Source organism: Thermobia domestica, chromosome 13 (assembly GCF_964235325.1).
Source record: "Thermobia domestica chromosome 13, izTheDome1.hap1.1, whole genome shotgun sequence".
Taxonomy (NCBI): Eukaryota; Metazoa; Arthropoda; class Insecta; order Zygentoma; family Lepismatidae; genus Thermobia; species Thermobia domestica.
Genome location: NC_137466.1, coordinates 76790571 through 76808405, shown reverse-complemented (window position 1 = coordinate 76808405; position 17835 = coordinate 76790571). Strand labels below are relative to the sequence as shown.

At 38.2% G+C, this 17835-nt stretch overlaps 1 protein-coding gene across 3 annotated transcripts in view; it reads right to left on the bottom strand.

Moving 5' to 3' along the window:
- Positions 1 to 1416: 1416 nt before the first annotated feature.
- The window catches only part of LOC145668262 (cytoplasmic aconitate hydratase-like), a 160884-nt gene continuing 144465 nt past the window's right edge, over positions 1417 to 17835 (bottom strand). For all 3 annotated transcript variants that reach the window (XM_081735961.1, XM_081735962.1, XM_081735963.1), the window contains exons 17-18: positions 9426 to 9611; positions 1417 to 2297 (exon numbers count right to left, since the gene is read on the bottom strand). In XM_081735961.1, coding sequence (XP_081592087.1) covers positions 2184 to 2297; positions 9426 to 9611 — 300 coding nt within the window. In that variant the 3' untranslated portion in view covers positions 1417 to 2183. The remainder of the gene's footprint in view (positions 2298 to 9425; positions 9612 to 17835) is intronic.

The window sequence follows — 17835 nt, the reverse complement described above, 5'->3', positions numbered from 1 at the left end:
TAGAATGTTTCAACCAATGTATGTTGATGGTTACCTTTTTCATGTGATGAAATGCTTACGGAGAAAGATGCAGAACTGTGAATATTATAGCAGTAACTCTGGTTTTTTGAAACCACAGGACGTGGATGAAGACTGGGTTTTCATCCATGGTGAAGCTCATACTAATAGGAAGTTAGAAGAATGTTAGATTATTTTCTATATCAGTGGCTGGAAAACTAAGATACTTCTGTGGATATATGGAGTTACTATCAGCGGACACATAGGACTAACAATGCTGTAGACGACAGAATAATAAAATAAATGCATTACTCGGTAGACCTCATCCGAAGTTCAAGATTAGATTTCCTGCCTCAAGTCAGGAGTAGAAAGCACGAATGTGATGTTGATCAGACTGGAACTTAGCAAAAAAACGAATGAAAGAATCGATACATAGAGATGGAGAAAGAATCGTTCAGAAGTATGTAATGCTGATATTGTTCATTAACCTCATTGTTCAATATGGTATATCATAACAGCACTGGACAAATGTGTATCAAAAAATGCGAAGTGAAAATTAACGTTGCTTTTAAAGACATCAAAGAATTGTGCATCAAGAATTCCGACTATTTTGTCAGTCTCAAGCCCAGAAAAAGTGTGAGAAAATTATATTTTCTCATTAACGTTGCTACGTGGATATAATATTTTGAATTATGGAATCTCAATAACAAATATTTTGACACTATCAGTTGATCGCAATTGTCACTAGAACCTTTAGATTACGATAAAATACATCCTTGCTTATTGCGATTGTCGTAAGTTGCAATTGTTACGACACCCCAATGACAATAAAACTCTCAAAGAATAACTTGTGAGAACTGGATTGGTCATTTCTTCACCTGTAAGGTCTCCAGGTTTACGTCTCCGACTTCCGATTATGGCAGAGGAGATACTAGAAAATAAAAAGTGTACGCTGAAATACCTCTATATATGTGTGTGCAGTGTATAACAGAAAATTTTAACGGTTATTCACATATTTCAAGTAAAAGTCCACAATATGCAATTTTAGAATTCTGGAAATGGCCTACGAGAATATTTGAAGTCAGTGAATCATAGCTGAAAGTCTGCTGTTGGACACTTGTATGTCGCTGTTAAAACGAAGTTTAAGGAACACACTACAAGTTATTTCATGTTCACTCGACTTCCCGTTTAAAACCCATAACCTTTTGAAATTCAGCAGTACTTGAAAACACAATGTGCAGTATAACCAGAAACACTATTACATCGTTAATCTGTGGAACTAAGGAGATACATTCACTCTCTGATGGCAATGTGTGTAACAAAAATTTTCTCTTGAATCAGTGATGATCAATTTGAACACATGTTTTATAGCATTATTTTTGTTTACGTTTTCATTTACTTAAATTTAAAACACACTCATGAAAACTGTAACGAAAAGATTTACTCACTTCTAACCATAAACCGTACAAATATTTTGATTCAAAAATAAAATGCACAACCACAAAAAAAAGAAAGCTTCAGGGCATTGAAGTAAGTACTTCTACACTCGTGCAATATAATTCAATAACATTTTAACCAAATCAAAAATGCTACTAAGTATCCAAGCACCCTTCAAATCTTTAGTAAAAGTTCTCCTGTTTCTCACCACAGCACCAAAGAACATAGAAATAGGCCTTCACTTTTAATCATTCATTCATTTTTTTTTTAATCAACACACTCTTCTTCTCATCGCTGTCAACAATCTGTATAAAATGGCTCTTACACATGTATGTTTCAAATGCATACATATCTTTCGTAAATATATTTAACATCTTTTATTTAAACTTAGCTTCTTTATACTATAAACATTTTTATATATATAAATAAGTAAAATGATCACACACCCTTGGCATCGCATTATATAATCCTTTCAAGATTTTCATTTGGATACAACTATTAAGGAAAATAATCTCCGTAACGCTCCCTTATCAACGGTCAAGAAACAGTACTTGGAATGTTTCCACTCATACTAATAAATCACTATAAGCTGAAGGTCTTTGGTATCGCACTGCATAATGTCAGGATCAATTTTCTACCTTAATATGAACTGCTGAAGGCATTAGGAAGGCAAGTATGTGACCAGACAGTCTTCTGACAAACGTGGGTCTTTTTGTTATTTCGAGAGTCTTACACATGACGTCACTGAATTACTGTACCATTCTACGAACCATGTAATTCAAAATTCCACCATGTTTGAAGTAGGTCAATTCTACTTCAGTATCAAATCGAAGGATTACTTCGAAACTGCGACCATCATTAACCTAAGAGGAAAAGAGAAAACATACTAATTACTTATGGGCCTCAACATAGTCTACTCTTCCATTCTTATGATGTTCTTTTAACTGTACTACAAATAAATTTCTTGAAATAACAATTACAAACTGTATTGTCCACTTCTTTGCATAATATATATACATATATACATATCTAACACTAAAAATTACGAAGAACTGGATCTAATATTAACTGAAGTGGAATGTCTGCCATTGAGGTTTCCTACCATCACATGCACCGAAAAGAACAATGAACCGTCATCCTACATGGAATCACTACCAGAAACATTAAAAACAGCTCGTTTCGTAAATTACACAAGCATAGAACATTGCACACAGGTTCACATATTATTAGATGTTGCAGAAAATTGGAGCAACTAATCTTTTGTTTCCTTTCTAAGTGAAACGATTTGAAGCAGTGCCTCTATCGACGAAAATGATGAATCTGGAGAAACAGGCTATGATAAAAGTTTTTTAACGTTGGAAGGGGTTGCTTACACTAAAGCCTTCAGAAGGTTATTTTTCAGATGGGCAAGTAAATTTAAACGACGTTGGAAAAGCATTGATGATGACCCAAGTAGTGGGCGACCAGCAGCCGCTCGAAATGAAGAAATGTTCGACGAAGTTGAGAACAATTTGATGGAAGACCATAGAATAACTATTCAATAGTTAGTGAACATCCTAAAGATCAGAGCCAAAGTCCATTCACAGCATTCTACATAACTAATTACGACTCTCCAAGATCTCGGCAGCTGGGTCCCTAATTTTTCATTTTAATATTGATAAATGCCCACAAACAAGTAAGGCGCAATATTTCCACATAACTTTTGGCTCACTGTCCTCCAGATGAAAAGGCAATTTTCAATTGAATTGTAGAGCTCCTTCGTGACTAAACGGTTAGTGTACACGCCTTTGGCGAGGGAGACCCGGGTTCGTTCCCGGCAGGAGTTCATGTGGTTCGGATTCCACGTTAATCAGTAAGTCCCGTCTCATATAGCCTCGCTGTTAAAAGGAACGTTAAAATCAAAATAAACTTAACTGGATTGTGAGTGGTAACGGAACATGGGTGCATTACTATGACCCAAAGACAAAGAAAGCGAGTAAGGAATGGAAACACTCAGAGTCATTGACACACAGGAAGTTCAAAGTCACACCACACCATCTGCCGCCAAGCTCCCTCTCTGTTTTGTGGGGTACTAAAGGAATCCTGTTCATTGATTTTCTGGAAAAGGAACATATCATTACAGGAGACCATTACGATACTCTACTAGTCAAGCTGCGTGAAAGTATAAAGTCCAAGAGAGAAGGAGAGCGGAGTGAAGGTTTTCTCCTGCAGAACACAATGCATCACCTCAGAACTGTGAACTATCCATCAGGACTGTGATCGATTTGGGATTCGAATCAGTACCACATCCACCTTACTCCCCGGATTTAGAACAGTTCAACTGTAATTTGTTTCGAAAACTGAAAGACAAACTTCGCGAAAGGCATTTTTCTGATGAAAATGAACTGAAATTTGCTGTAACTTTTTCATTAGCAAAATGAGGACTTTTGCAAAAGGGGAATTTTCTGTCTGAAGTATAAACAGCACACATGTACCACTATTGAAGTTTATCGTACTTACGCTTCTGCCTATTCTCGTTGACCTACAAAGCGAGGTATGCACTATAAAGGTAACCAAGAAAATTCTATCGCTTTTTCATCCATCACCTTCGAACATCGATATGTCACCTAAGGCGCACCTGGAAGGCTACGGATTGCATCGCGGTAGAACATGGTGGGCTGTGAAGCGAAGAAGGTATCAAGTGCATTTTGCACCTCTACTTGGGATTTGAACTGGTGTCCTCTAAAGTGATTGTCCAAGGAATAGAACAGGATATAATCTGGCGTCGCAATGTCCGGGAAGTATGTAGTATGTCCCATCCAAGGCGTAGAATGGTGTCCCGGGCCATCCTAGCCATGTGGGGCTTAGCGTTTTCCTGTAACAGGAGGACCCCTTTGCGATTCGGAAGTGCTGGCTCCAGTTTTGAGTTTTCCTTGAACGCGGTTCAACTGCTGACAGTACAAAGTTGCATTGATGCTCTGACCAGTTGGTAGCAGTTTCCGATGCACGATGCCGCGAGCAGTCCACCAAACACACAGGAGGACCTTCCGGTGCAGTGCTGGTTTCGGCTGTTTTGGAACCGGTTCATGGGATGCTAACCAATGATGATGGCGCTGTGAAGCTTCGTACAGGACCCACCTCTCATCACATGTTAACAACTTGTCCAGAAATGGCTCCTTCCTCAGACGAGACAGCAAAGAAACACAGGTGTCTGCTCACGTTGCCTTCTGGCCCGGAGTCAAATCATGTGGAACACATCGACCCAACTTGTAGTACTTTCTAAATTGATGGAGGTGCTGCCGAATGGTTTCTCCACTCACACTGAATTGTAGGCTTAATTCCTCACATGCCTGGTCACTGTTCACTTCAATTGCTGCCTGAAAATCTTAATTCTGTACATGTGTTGGTCTTCTGGTACATAGTGCGTCTTCGAATGTTTCGTCTCCGTCCTTAAACTTGTTAAATCACCGCTGCACTGTCCGCACAGTCGCGACACCCTCACCAAGAGCCTGGTATATCTTACGACCTGCTGCAGCGGCGTTTGACCCGTTTGAACTCGTACATCATACACGCCCTTATGACGCTCTGTGGAGGTCCCATGTTTACTCTGTCCTTACACAAGTTCATGGTGTAATTGAACTGCCACAACCACGTAGTATGTTGGATATACCATACCAACAACTGACGTTCGCCTTATCTCCATTCGCATTCAACTCACGGTGTGACGGCCAATGGAACACAGACCTCCATAAATAGCGAAAGAACTTTCTTGGTTATCTTTTTATATAAGAAATGAAATCTTCACGAGTGTAGTGTCCCTTATTACCTGTAGGACTTGTGGCTTCATTGTAATTCTCGGTTGTAATAATTACTTTTTTCATTTTCTGAACTGGCAAATTCGATTGCAAGATCAACTGAAGGACTTATTTTCTAAAGTTAATGTCTAACGTTAAGAAATTTACTAAGCAGGATTTTTTTTTTTTTAAAGGGGGGTTACTCTCTTCATATACATTTTGAAGAAAAATAATAATAAATAAATGTTTCTTCGGACCACTACACTATAACACCAGTTTAATGTGTGCTCATAATAATACTAGACTACAACAATTTGGCTACTTTGTTAACTTAAAAAATCAATTACAGTAAGACAGATATACTATATGAGATCTTTTACGGATTAACTAAATTACACACTGCAGATTAATGTTTTTTCTGTCCTTTTTTTCTTTTTTCCTTCTATAAAAATATCGTAATTCACAAGTGATATTACTAGGTGAAAGGATAGTAAGTATTACAAAGAACATACTGTATCTACGAAATTCAAATGACAATGGAAAGACTATGAGTGCTCGTACTAAATTTACATGGCTGTGTATGTGATAAGCATTTGATCTAGTGCCTAATATGAACAACACAGACATCAGTCGACCTTGAAAAATTTCCTCGTTCTGCCTGGATGCATTGTTCGAGAAATTGTAACTTACCAACGTCTTATTTAATTTGGAAAATTGGCGGATCAAAACATTATACATGACTCTCCATTGACATGCCACCGTGTTCGTTATGCCTGTCTGGATGAAGGGTTCTGTCATCGAAATCCACGTCTGCACTAGTCAACGTTCTAACTGCTTGACTCCCAACTCGTAACGGATGTAGGTATGCCGCGCACACGCATGTGTGTTTTGGCAAAATTATCATCTCAAATTGGTAAATATATTATACACCATTCTGTAGTTTGAGGGAGGATCAGAAACTAAAGTCTTAAGGCCGACATTTCTGGAGTTCCGTCTGTTATAGAGGAATGAGGTGTGGGGTAATTTTATTACATGGAGTCGGCAACTGTGCCACGGTGCTACTTGTAGGTAAACACAAATGGCGACTCGTTTGGAAAACTGATCTCGCAAAGAAGTCCGCTTAGTTATTCGATTTTTGTGGGCGAAACATGTAACACCGGCTGAAATTCACCGGCAGCTGGATGAGGTTTACGGCCAGGACTTCTCACCGAGGGCGTCATCTTCTTTTACGACAATGCGCGCCCGCATACAGCCCAGAAGACCAGCACCTGTTAAAGCAGTTTCGCTGGGACATCATTGACCACGCTCCAAGCGACTTTCACCTGTTCTCGCACTTGAAGAAGCTCCTAGGAGGACGTCGCTTCGCTTCAGAAACACTTCGTGACGACGTGGCTGAACACAAAGACAGAACTTTTACCATAAGGGAATCTTCAAACCAGGAGCGTCATTCAGATTTTGCTTGGGGGGGGGGGGCAAGACCCCTTGATATAAGTAAAATTTCGCGTTTTTCACTGATTTATTACTATTCTATTGATAAAATCTATATACATCTCAAACTCAGGGGGGCAAATGCCCCTCCCTGCCCCCTTAAATGACGCCCCTGCTTCAAACTCACCTCACGACGCGACAAGTGCCTCAATCGATATGGAGACTGTCGAAAAATAACCTAATGTATGTCCTATCTGTTGACTATTGGTTGTATGAAATAATATATTCACGTTTCACTGCAGGCTTTGTAACCTTACTCTCTGATCACCCATCGTAGTTATAAACACATTTTCTGATAATCTTTCCCCTGCCAGCAATAACGAAACTTAATGTTGCCCTATTTTTTTTCATGGAACTATTTAACGACTTTACACAAAAACTACAAAATAACCTTGAAGTTTTATTTAATATGATGGAAACTTTTTCCATCTATGTGCAGGACAATATTAAAACAAGTACATAAAATGGTTAACAAACTACCGACATTTCTCATCGATCAATTATTGTATGAGCACTATATTGCTGAATTTGAATTAAAGAGTGAAAAATGAACACCCAGTATGAAGTCACGTAAAAACTCCGTAATCGGATGGATTAGTGGTACACAACGACTAACCACTCCGAATTACGTACCAAAAAGCTCGCAGCAGAGATATGGAGGTTGTAGCTTCTAGCAGTAATTGCTGATGTGACAAAGAAGTAGCTTTGTTTTTCAGCAGTGTACTTTGTGTCAAATTGAGAATGTCGTTTGGGGCATATCAGGACGGTATTGGTGAGATGGGTCTGTGCAGTTAACGAAGTAACCGAAGGTACATTGTGGGCCCACGGGAGGCCAGATAAGTCATTCCACAAGAGTCACGCAACACTTTGCAAAGAAAGTGTCTGATATGCATACGAGGTGTTAACATGAAGGTGCACAAGCACGTCAACCTAGTAACAGACGGTCACGGCACAGGGATGTACACTTTAAACACCCGCATCAAACAGACTGCTCTTGCGGATCGCATTAAGACCATCGCATCGCGACAATCGTATTAAGACAATGTTAATGGTCTAGTAAGACCATCAGCAACCCTATGAACCGTGGTGACGCTCATCACTTCTCAAGCCTCAGCACCGTGCAGTCGAGTCTAATGTCACAAGAAAAACAACTGGAAGGGAAGAATGGCGTAGCATTGTATTTAGCGTTAAAAGCCGATTTAACTTGGCGCAAATGATGGAACGTTTGCGGGTATATTATCGACTAGGTGAGCGGCATCTTCCACATTCTATACAGCAGCAATAAACAGGTCCAAAATCAGATATCATGATATGGGAAGTCATAGGCTATAAAGAGTATTCCCCTGCAGTGTCATACAGAGTTTTAACCAGTGTAGGGTACATTTAAAACAGTATACAACCCATTCCACTGTCGTTCCCGAAACATCATAGATGAACTCTTTCACCAGGGCAATACCACCAACACACAGCTCGTGTTACCCAACGCGCTCTCTAGAATGTGCAACTTCCCTGCCCTGCATAATATTCAGACCTTGCTGACAAGTCAGAATATGTGAGACTCGACTGGACGGCATCTGGTCTGGTCTGTCAATCTGACGGCGACAACCTTGACAAATTGCGCCCCAGACGGAAGTGTAGAACGTCATTCCCCAGAATGACAACAAGTACCCCTAAGACCAGTGTGCGAATTGAAAAATTTTCCCAGGGGGGGATGAATTTCACCCATATTCGCACCCAATCCTCACACACACACACACACACACACACACATATATATATATATATATATATATATATATATATATATATATATATATATATATATATATATATATATATATATATATATATATATATACTAACAAGTACAAAACAGTTGAGATGTGAGATCTTCCATAAATTTTCACTCAAGTAATATTTAGGTTAGCTACGCAAAGTAAGAATTGTTCCCTTTTTCTTTATCTTTATCTTTATGTCCATTTAAAAATACTCCAGAGTGGGAAAAAGTTATCCCTGCCAGGGATAAAATTTTTCTTCTCCAGAGTGGGAAAGATTTTTGTCAGGGGGGAAATCCCTGGCATCCCCCCCGCCAATTCGCACCCTGCCTAAGACAGTCCTCGTGCGACAGTGCAATCTGTATGCAGGTGGAAAAGATCACACAACATATGTACTGGCATGATTTCTTGATATAATACACATTACATCCATAGATACACACGATAATGGTTTCTTAGTTTTCATTTTTAATTTCTACTAGTGTATATTTGTCGAATTTTTACAAATATTTGGTTTTATTCACAACTGACGTATTCAGCAAATTAGAAACTTACCAATTGTAATGCTTCTAAAACAATTAATATATTTGCTTCTTCCAATGATGAAGATATTATCTTTCATTCTCTTTCTCATTCATTTCTCTCTCTCTCTCTCTCTCTCTCTCTCTCTCTCTCTCTCTCTCTCTCTCTCTCTCTCTCTCTCTCTCTCTCTCTCTCTCTCTCTCTCTCTCTCTCTCTCTCTCTCTCTCTCTCTCTCTCTCTCTCTCTCTTCTCTCTCTCTCTCTCTCTCTCTCTCTCTCTCTCTCTCCACACACACACATTATATAACGGTACATATACAGTACTACCACAATCACAACCACACAAACCGTATAGTTCTATATCCCTCAAGTGACCGAACTTTTAGTTCTTCCCAATTCTCTTGAAAAAGAATTACATGCTAACAACAACTTGCCTGTACTTGTATATGCTGCTGGGGCTGGCACTTCTCTGGAAGAAGAATAGTGAAGGTTTCGTGACCAGAAAGCCCAAGCGACTCAGCTGTTTGTCCGGGCAGGTATTGTAATGGTATTATACCCATTCCAACCAAATTTGATCTGTGTATTCTCTCATATGATTCTGCAATAACAGCTCGAATACCCTGAAAATTACGTAAATACATATAGATGTAAGATACTGTTTTCTTCAAAGTCTCAATTTAAGACACAAATACTACATAACTAACACAATATTAATCTGTAGTATCACATAAAAGATTGAAGTAAGCCACTCAACGCTCAGCACACTACTAGAGCTAGAATCGCACAATTTGGACAAGACATTTCTTGCCATGGAAGCAGCGGATAAAGGAATTCTAGAAACATGTATCCTAAGGAGGGATGATTGTCTTTTTATTTTTCAAGTATAAATTATCTCGCAAATCTTGAAGTAGGCAGATGAAACTCGGCATATAAACTCACTTTTCAGCATTTTCAAAAATTCCGCCCCTAAGCGGAGCAGAGGGAGGAGGGGGCAATTTCTAGAATATTTTAATTTCCGATTTTGTATTTATAAAATGCTGAATGGGTGATTAACTTAAGTTCGAGGGGTGAAATTTCGTAAATACGCTCCTCATTAAGAGTGTGAGAACACGTATTTTATAGTTTTCGAAAATCCCGCTCACGAAGAGAAAAGAAATACATTTTTTACACTACTCAAATATCCAGTTCTTTTTCAGATAACATCAAATGTAGAGATTCGTTTAGGATGGATGGAGATGTGAAATTCGATACAAAAATTCTTCAAAAAAAAATAAGGGAATACGTGTTTCAGCGTTTTAAAAATTCCGGGTTAAAGGAGAAAAAATCTATAATATTCACATTTCCGATTTGATGTCAAAATGTCCAATGAGAGAGATTTTCTTTAAGTTGATGGTATGAAATTCAGTATATAAACTCTTCATTAAAAATGAGTAAACGTGTTTGGACATTTTCTAAAATTTTGCTTCTAACGATAGAAGGGGACAAATGTCAACAATATTTTAAATTTTGATTTTATATTCATGAAGTTCTCCAGTATGCAGACGTGCTCAAGTTGGGAGATGTGAAACTCTGTATTTGAATTCTTCGTTAAAAAGAAGTAAACACGGGTAATTCGAAAGCCCACTCTTACGAAGGGAATATGGAGCAATTTCTGTAACAATAAAATTCAATTTTTTTTAAAAAAAACCGTTTACTTGACAAGCACTGAAAAACTCCTTTTTTTTTGTTTTGTTTGTGTTTTCGGTTAACAAGTCTTTCGTAATTCTTAGAAGTATTTTTTCCACTTTGGATAAAAAAATATACTATGTTTACTTCCAAGCAACACTGGCCGTAATATGGTCAATTATAATTACAAATATTCCTCAAAGTAAGTAATTAGTACCAGTAACGTTGAAATATATAATATCTTCCTACAGACTAAGAAACAGTGTTGCCATTTCAGGAATAATGGTGCTTGATTTATCATATTTTCATACATACTAACACCTAGCATCTTGATATATGCATAATCGTGAAATATAGCACATTGTTACATCCATGATTATTTCCCCCTTGAATTTGAGCATAGATAGTTAAATGATCCAGACGAATACGCGTCAAAGGCTCTTAAAAGAAAGTTCAGAAAGGAATGACAAAGCAATTACAAGATAATAATAATAATAATAATAATAATAATAATAATAATAATAATAATAATTTCAACAAGAAGTGTTCCTTCCTTACTCGGAACATGTCAACGGTCTTCGGTCACTTCCTGCATCTCTGTGGTGCCTCCAAATTTTAGTTTTGAAAAAGAATCGTAGTCTATTATTTCCGTTATAATTTACATGGAAGTCAAAATGTGTGCTTACAGCCTTATGTTGGGGTAAGATTCAGCCAATGATTTTAGCATGTCGGGCCCCAATGCACGAGTTTTCTATTATTATTATTATTATTATTATTATTATTATTATTATTATTATTATTATTATTATTATTATTATTATTATTATTATTATTATTATTAGCTCTAGGAATTAATTCGTGCGTTTTTTATTCAAAAATTGAATCTTTATTTCAAAAACAAAATAAATGAATACGTTAACAAAAATATTGTCCATCGCTAGCCACTACTTTCTCCCATCTTTCAGGCAATTTACGGATTCCGTGTCGAAAGAATTCTTCATCTTTTGAAGCAATCCAATCAGAGATCCATTTTTCGATATTTTCTGAAGAAGTGAACCGCTGTCCAATCAAATAGTTACTCATGGAATCGAACAAGTAGTAGTCAGACGGAGCAATGTCTGGTGAATACGGCGGGTAGCGTAACACTTCCCATCCGACATTTTCCAAATAGGTTTTGACCATTTTTGCGACATGTGGTCAAGCGTTATCATGTTGAAAAATAAGTTTATTATGTCTGTTATTCCATTCTGGTCGTTTTCGGGCCAGAGCTTGCTTCAAACGTATTAATTGTTGTCGATAACATTGTCCATTAATAGCTTCACTAGGTTTCAGAAGTTCATAGTACACCACACCTTTCATATCCCACCATATACACAGCATAACCTTCGCACAGTGTATATCTCGTTTCCATTGTGATGGACCTGGTTCTCCTGGCTTCACCCAGGGTTTTTTTTTTTTTTTTTTCGTTTAGGATTCTCGTAATGAATTCACTTCTCATAACCAGTAACAATTCGATGCAAAAATTCCTTTCTTTTCTGTCTTTGAAGCAGCAATTCGCAAACGGTTTTTCTTCTTTCAACGTTTCCTTCTTTCAATTCATGTGTAACCCAATGTGACATCTTTTGAATCATTCCCATGGCTTTGAGGCGTTTGGAAACTGTTGTTTGCTCAACTCCTAATGCTTCTGCAAGTTCGTCCTGCGTTTGACACGAATCCTGATCGAGCAATGCTCTCAATTCTTCATCTTCAATTTGTTTTTAGCTGTCCAGGTCGCTCTTGGTCTTCCAAGCCGAAATCATCACCGTGCAAACCACTTCTGCCACGTTCGCTCAGCTAGAGCATGGTCACCATACACTACCCCCAAAATACGATGACTTTCGGTAGCACTTTTCTTCATGTTAAAGTAATGAAGAAGAACTCCCAGCGAAAACACTATCAGGCACAAAATGCGCCATTTTCAGTTGAATAAAAAAAATGATGATGTTTCCGCTTTAACCAATTGACATATACTAAACAAGATGCGCAATGACAGTAGTTTTCAACGCATGTTCGGATCAACGAAACTATGGGACAAAAAGTTAGTTACGTCATCTCTTGTAAATCTGCACGAACTACTTCCAAGATCAGATATTATTTTATCATGATAGTATTTTTAAAAATCCCTCTTGGAATGAACGAAGTCGTTGTTTGTTTCCATCTTTCTCGTTCTCTCTCTATTGTGATTTAATAGGTGAGGCAGAAATTCAATTTCACACTGTGTAGTGTTTAGAAGAGGTTCGTGTGCGTGTTGTTGTACTTGTGATTTGGATACCGAATTTTCGTTTGTTTTCCAAGGTTCGTTCTGCTTAATTTCACAATTTATGGATTGACATTTAATCATAAACGAAACAATAAGAGATGCAAAGAAACCTTTAAATGATTGATTGATTGATTTTGAGTTTTACGTCCCGTTCAGCAGCGAGGCTATATGAGACGTGGACCTACTGATTAACGTGGAATCCGAACCACTTGAGCTCCCGCAAAAACCTTTAAATGACTGATGATACTCGTAGAACCATAAAAACGTGCATGGAGATTGAAATCTGTAAGTTTTACGTCCCATGGTTATGCCGGTTAGGCTAAAGGAGACGGTGATAATGAGAGAGGAGTGAAATGGTGGAATGAAGAAAGTGGGAGGAAACGGGAGTACCCCGAGAAAACCCACGAGCACGGTGTTTGTCCACCACAAAGTTCACTTGGCGGGGGCTGGGATCGAACCCGGGACCCCAAGCACCAGAGGTGAACGCTCTACCACTGAGCCACCGTGCCCCCCAAAAACGTGCATGGAGATTAAAATTAAGTGGGAATCTTATGATAAAAAAGTCAATGGTGGTTACGTTATGTAAATCTAAATTCTAATAAACCATTTAATGCCGCTTATATATATATATATATATATATATATATATATATATATATATATATATATATATATATATATATATATATATATATATATATATATATATATAGTATATCTAGGAACTTTTGAGTAAAAAGTATTTATATGTATAATTCAGGGGAGTCATCTGGGAAGGAAGCAAACTTCGCCTGATTTTCACGAAAATATGCTTATTAATATATTACATACTAAAATACTAATATTAACTTTGAACTCTTATGTCGGTGGACAATCTTGTACCCACGGCAAAACATGAAATGATGCTACTGGTATAATTACATTATTATTATTATTTGAAAACATTACGCCTAGCAATTTTCTGCCAAATAGCATAATTCTAACCAAAAACTAGCATAATGTGACGTGGATTAGTTGGCAACGCTGCTAAGAAACCACAAATAAAGAACTTTTGCGTCACTCGGGAAATAAAACTTCTGTCAAGGATCTTATAAAATCTATTTATAACATCCTTGGCTTCTGCAGTACTGAATTTGGCTGTCCCCTGTTGACCAAGATTACAACTAGGTAAACAAGTGATATACAAGTCACGTATATGAATGTTGTACGAACGAAATAAAGCCTATTAAACGGTAACTTAAGTTGGGTGATGATGATGAGAATGAATGAAATGGTTGCATGAACAAAGTAAGAGAAAACAGTACCTCGAGAAAACCTATGTACACGGTGTTCCGTCTATTTTTTTTTTTTTTTTTTTTTTTTTAAGTAGTGATATAACAACTTTAAGTAACAGGGAGTGATCTACACCCCCCAATTTCTTTACACACACCCCTGGATGGAAAAGGAATACTGCCCCAAATCCAATTGTATCAATCGGTATCATATAGGTTATTTATTACATCAAGTTAAAAAAAGGTTTAGCGTTTAGGAAAGAAGGCAATATTCTTATTTATTTATTTCACTTCAAAATATGAAGCGACCTCGTTCTCATGTACGGCTTCGAGAACCACATGACCTTGTTTCGGGCGGCGTTCCGGGGCTCCGCGATCGTTTCCGAGAAAAGAGATTGATGGACAGATGCAGATGACTGAAATTGGCAACGTCTTGAGCGGTCATTCACCTACCTCCTCCTCAATAAGGAAAAATGTGACAACGTACAATAATAATAAGCCTTTATCAGATTCAATTGGTAGTGCTACTCTGCAAGTGGTGTATCAAAAGACGGAAGTTAGAAGGGTGTAGTCAAAACGTTTTTAGAAATGAAGAGATCAATGGAAGAAAGAATTATTCATATTTTAACTGAGTCTAGTGTTATGCAGGAACGCATTTGTCACTAGCAGTGGCGTAGGGAAGGGGGGCCGGAGGGGCCGCCCCCCCCCCAGAGGTCCGACCGACAATGTACTTGGTACTTTGATGTTTGTAATTTTTTATATATTTTTATGTTTATATATTTTTTGTTTGTAATTTTTCTATATGCACCTATAACAGCACTTGGATTCCCTCCAAACACACACATCCTGGCTACGCTACTGGTCACTAGCTTAATTTTTTGTAAAGTATATTTTTATTCACGTAAACTCATTGAGCGGATTATTAAAATTAGGCTACATTACAAAAAGACAAAACAGAAAGATTCAAAATATTTGTAAATTGAAAAACTGGATTTCTGGAAAACAATTAAATCAATGAATAATTTTCTTACGAAAGATATTCAGAGCCAATAACGTAGCTAGGAAGGGGCAGGAGCGGAGATTAAGAGATCAAATAATATTACAACAATTAACGTTAACAACAGGGTTAGAACATTAAAATAATGAAACTGCAACTATGTACAGTATTAACTACTAAACGAATGTGATTTCAGCATGGGACGAGGGATTTTTTTTTTCCAATTAATATTTTTTAAAAAAAATCACCTACTAAAACTTGATGGAAATGAATAAATTGAAATAATGGCAGAATTTTGCAAAATGATTACAATAATTCGTATGTAATCGATTCATATGTAATTACTGGGTAAAGTAGTGGTGGTTAATTCCTAATACAGTGAAACCTCTCTTAATGGGCATCTCTCAATAGTGGACACCTTCATAAGAGGATAAACTTTCTTATTCTTCCATGCCATAAATATGTGTGGTGTGGTGTTATGAGAGCAGGGGCGGATCCAGGACGGGCTTCTGGGGGGAAGGGCGGTGGGTTGTAATACTGTTACTTAGAGCTCCAAACTCTGGGATTGGTTTTTATTTATATATAAAATAAGAAAGTTTCGCCCCTGTATGAGAGAACCCTTCCTTTTAGGGACACCTCTCATTTACGGACAAATAATAGTGTTCCACCGATGTCCGTTTCGAGAGGTTTCACTCTATTATTTACTTTAATAACAAATGCTCAAATGTGTGAACTTCCTTTATTGAACCTACCACTGCAAAGAGCTGGTAGTAGTTGTAGTATTGTAATAGTTGGTAACAAAATATACTGTTTTCTTTGAGTTCGTTTAAAAATGTATATCACTATTCTGAGAGCACCCCTTTTTTATTTTGAACATCCCCCAAGTAAAAATTTCTGGCGTACTTACTGTTAAGTAGTGATATATGATAATATGATTTTGTATGCACCAATGATTCACTTTAAGTTTCCGATATTCTCAATTGTCTTTGTGCCATTTTTCACGGAAATTCATAGAAGTAAAGTGAAGTGCCTTAATATATTACTTTCGCAGTTAATCACGGCTCGAAAGTACAGAGTGGCCAGAAAGTCACTTTAAACCCGAACACAATGCGTGTAACAATGTAAGACGACAGAATATTTACGATTTGAACCTCCCATTCCGGTCATTGACTGGCAACAGTGCTCCTCACGTGAACTGCTCCGTAATTGCCCCGTAAGTGCCACGTGACTGCCTACGGAGGGAGGAGAATAAAGTCCGTGCGTTGACCAGTTCAATGTTTCGCCTTTCTGTATTTGGTGAACAAATGTTAGATACTATAAATCTACCACATTGACTTGACATCTAGTCTTCCGTTCCGAGCGCTGCTATCGGCTGAAGGAATTCCACTCCTTTTCGCTGAGGCTCTCTCGCTTAGCAACAGCTGAACCCTTATTGGCTCAACGCGTGGGTGTGTCAAGGGTGAGTTTTAGTTCGCATTTTTGCCACGGCTCAAGACATTTTGGCAGCACTTTAGTGACTTCACTTTGGGGAAGAGCTAATTGGCAAATGTTTAGGTCCATGAACGGAAGCGCAACAACGAAAATATACCGCAGGTGACTGATAGGTTTCATAAACGGTTCGGTAAGAAGTCACCAAGTCGTCAGCCTTTGATCACGTGGAAGAAGAAAGCTTTTTGCCTAGAAGTGTTACGGATGCCTCTTCTTCTGGTCATTCATCAACTCGATAGGAAACGTGTGCAGAAGTTAGCGTATTAGTGATGCGTTCACTCTGCGAATCGACTAGAAACAGCGTCCTGCAGAACTTGCAACTGCAAGGAACACAATGCAGCTCCACATGAAAAAGAACTTAGGCCTGTACGCATTCCGGCCAATGGCCATCAATGAACTAACGGATGATGTCTTAAACCGACGGCAGGAATCATACAGGATCTTGTTGGAGACCCCCCCCCCACTTCTCCATTCCTGCTCGGAAATGCGTTCTTTTCTTTGATGAATGTACCATCTATCGGAATTCGCGGGGACGTCTTCATATGGGCAAAGGAAAATCTATATTTTTATCAAGAAATTTAGGACAATTCTCCGCACGTCATGCTTTGGGCAGGAATGACTGAACAATACATCTTTGAAGGCTCCGTGACCCAGGTTACTTGTCGGGAGATACTGAATGACTGGCTTCTTCCACAGCTGCAGAATCTTGTCGACGAACACGATGGAGTTCCAGCCTACTTCGCACTTGTTGTTCGTGAACGCCTGAACACACTGTTCCCTCGCCAGTGGATAGGACGTGGGTCCCAAAATTTACCAGACTCTTATTTTTGGCTACGTCGAAGACCGGACCTTAAACAATGCCATGTGGGGTATCATCAAATCATACGCCAGGAAAAAACGGTACGTAGACAATGATGCTCTCCGAGCAAATGTGCTTGAAGACTTATGACGCTTATGACACCGCAGCTGCTAAAGTGGATAAGTAGGAGGACATGAAGGCATACTAAGTTATGCTGAGATAAAGGAGGTGCACATATGGATGTTTTCATCAAATAACTAAGTATTAATAAATGCAGGGATGACATAAGTGCAGGTGTAAAGAGACTTTCTGGCTACCCTCTACA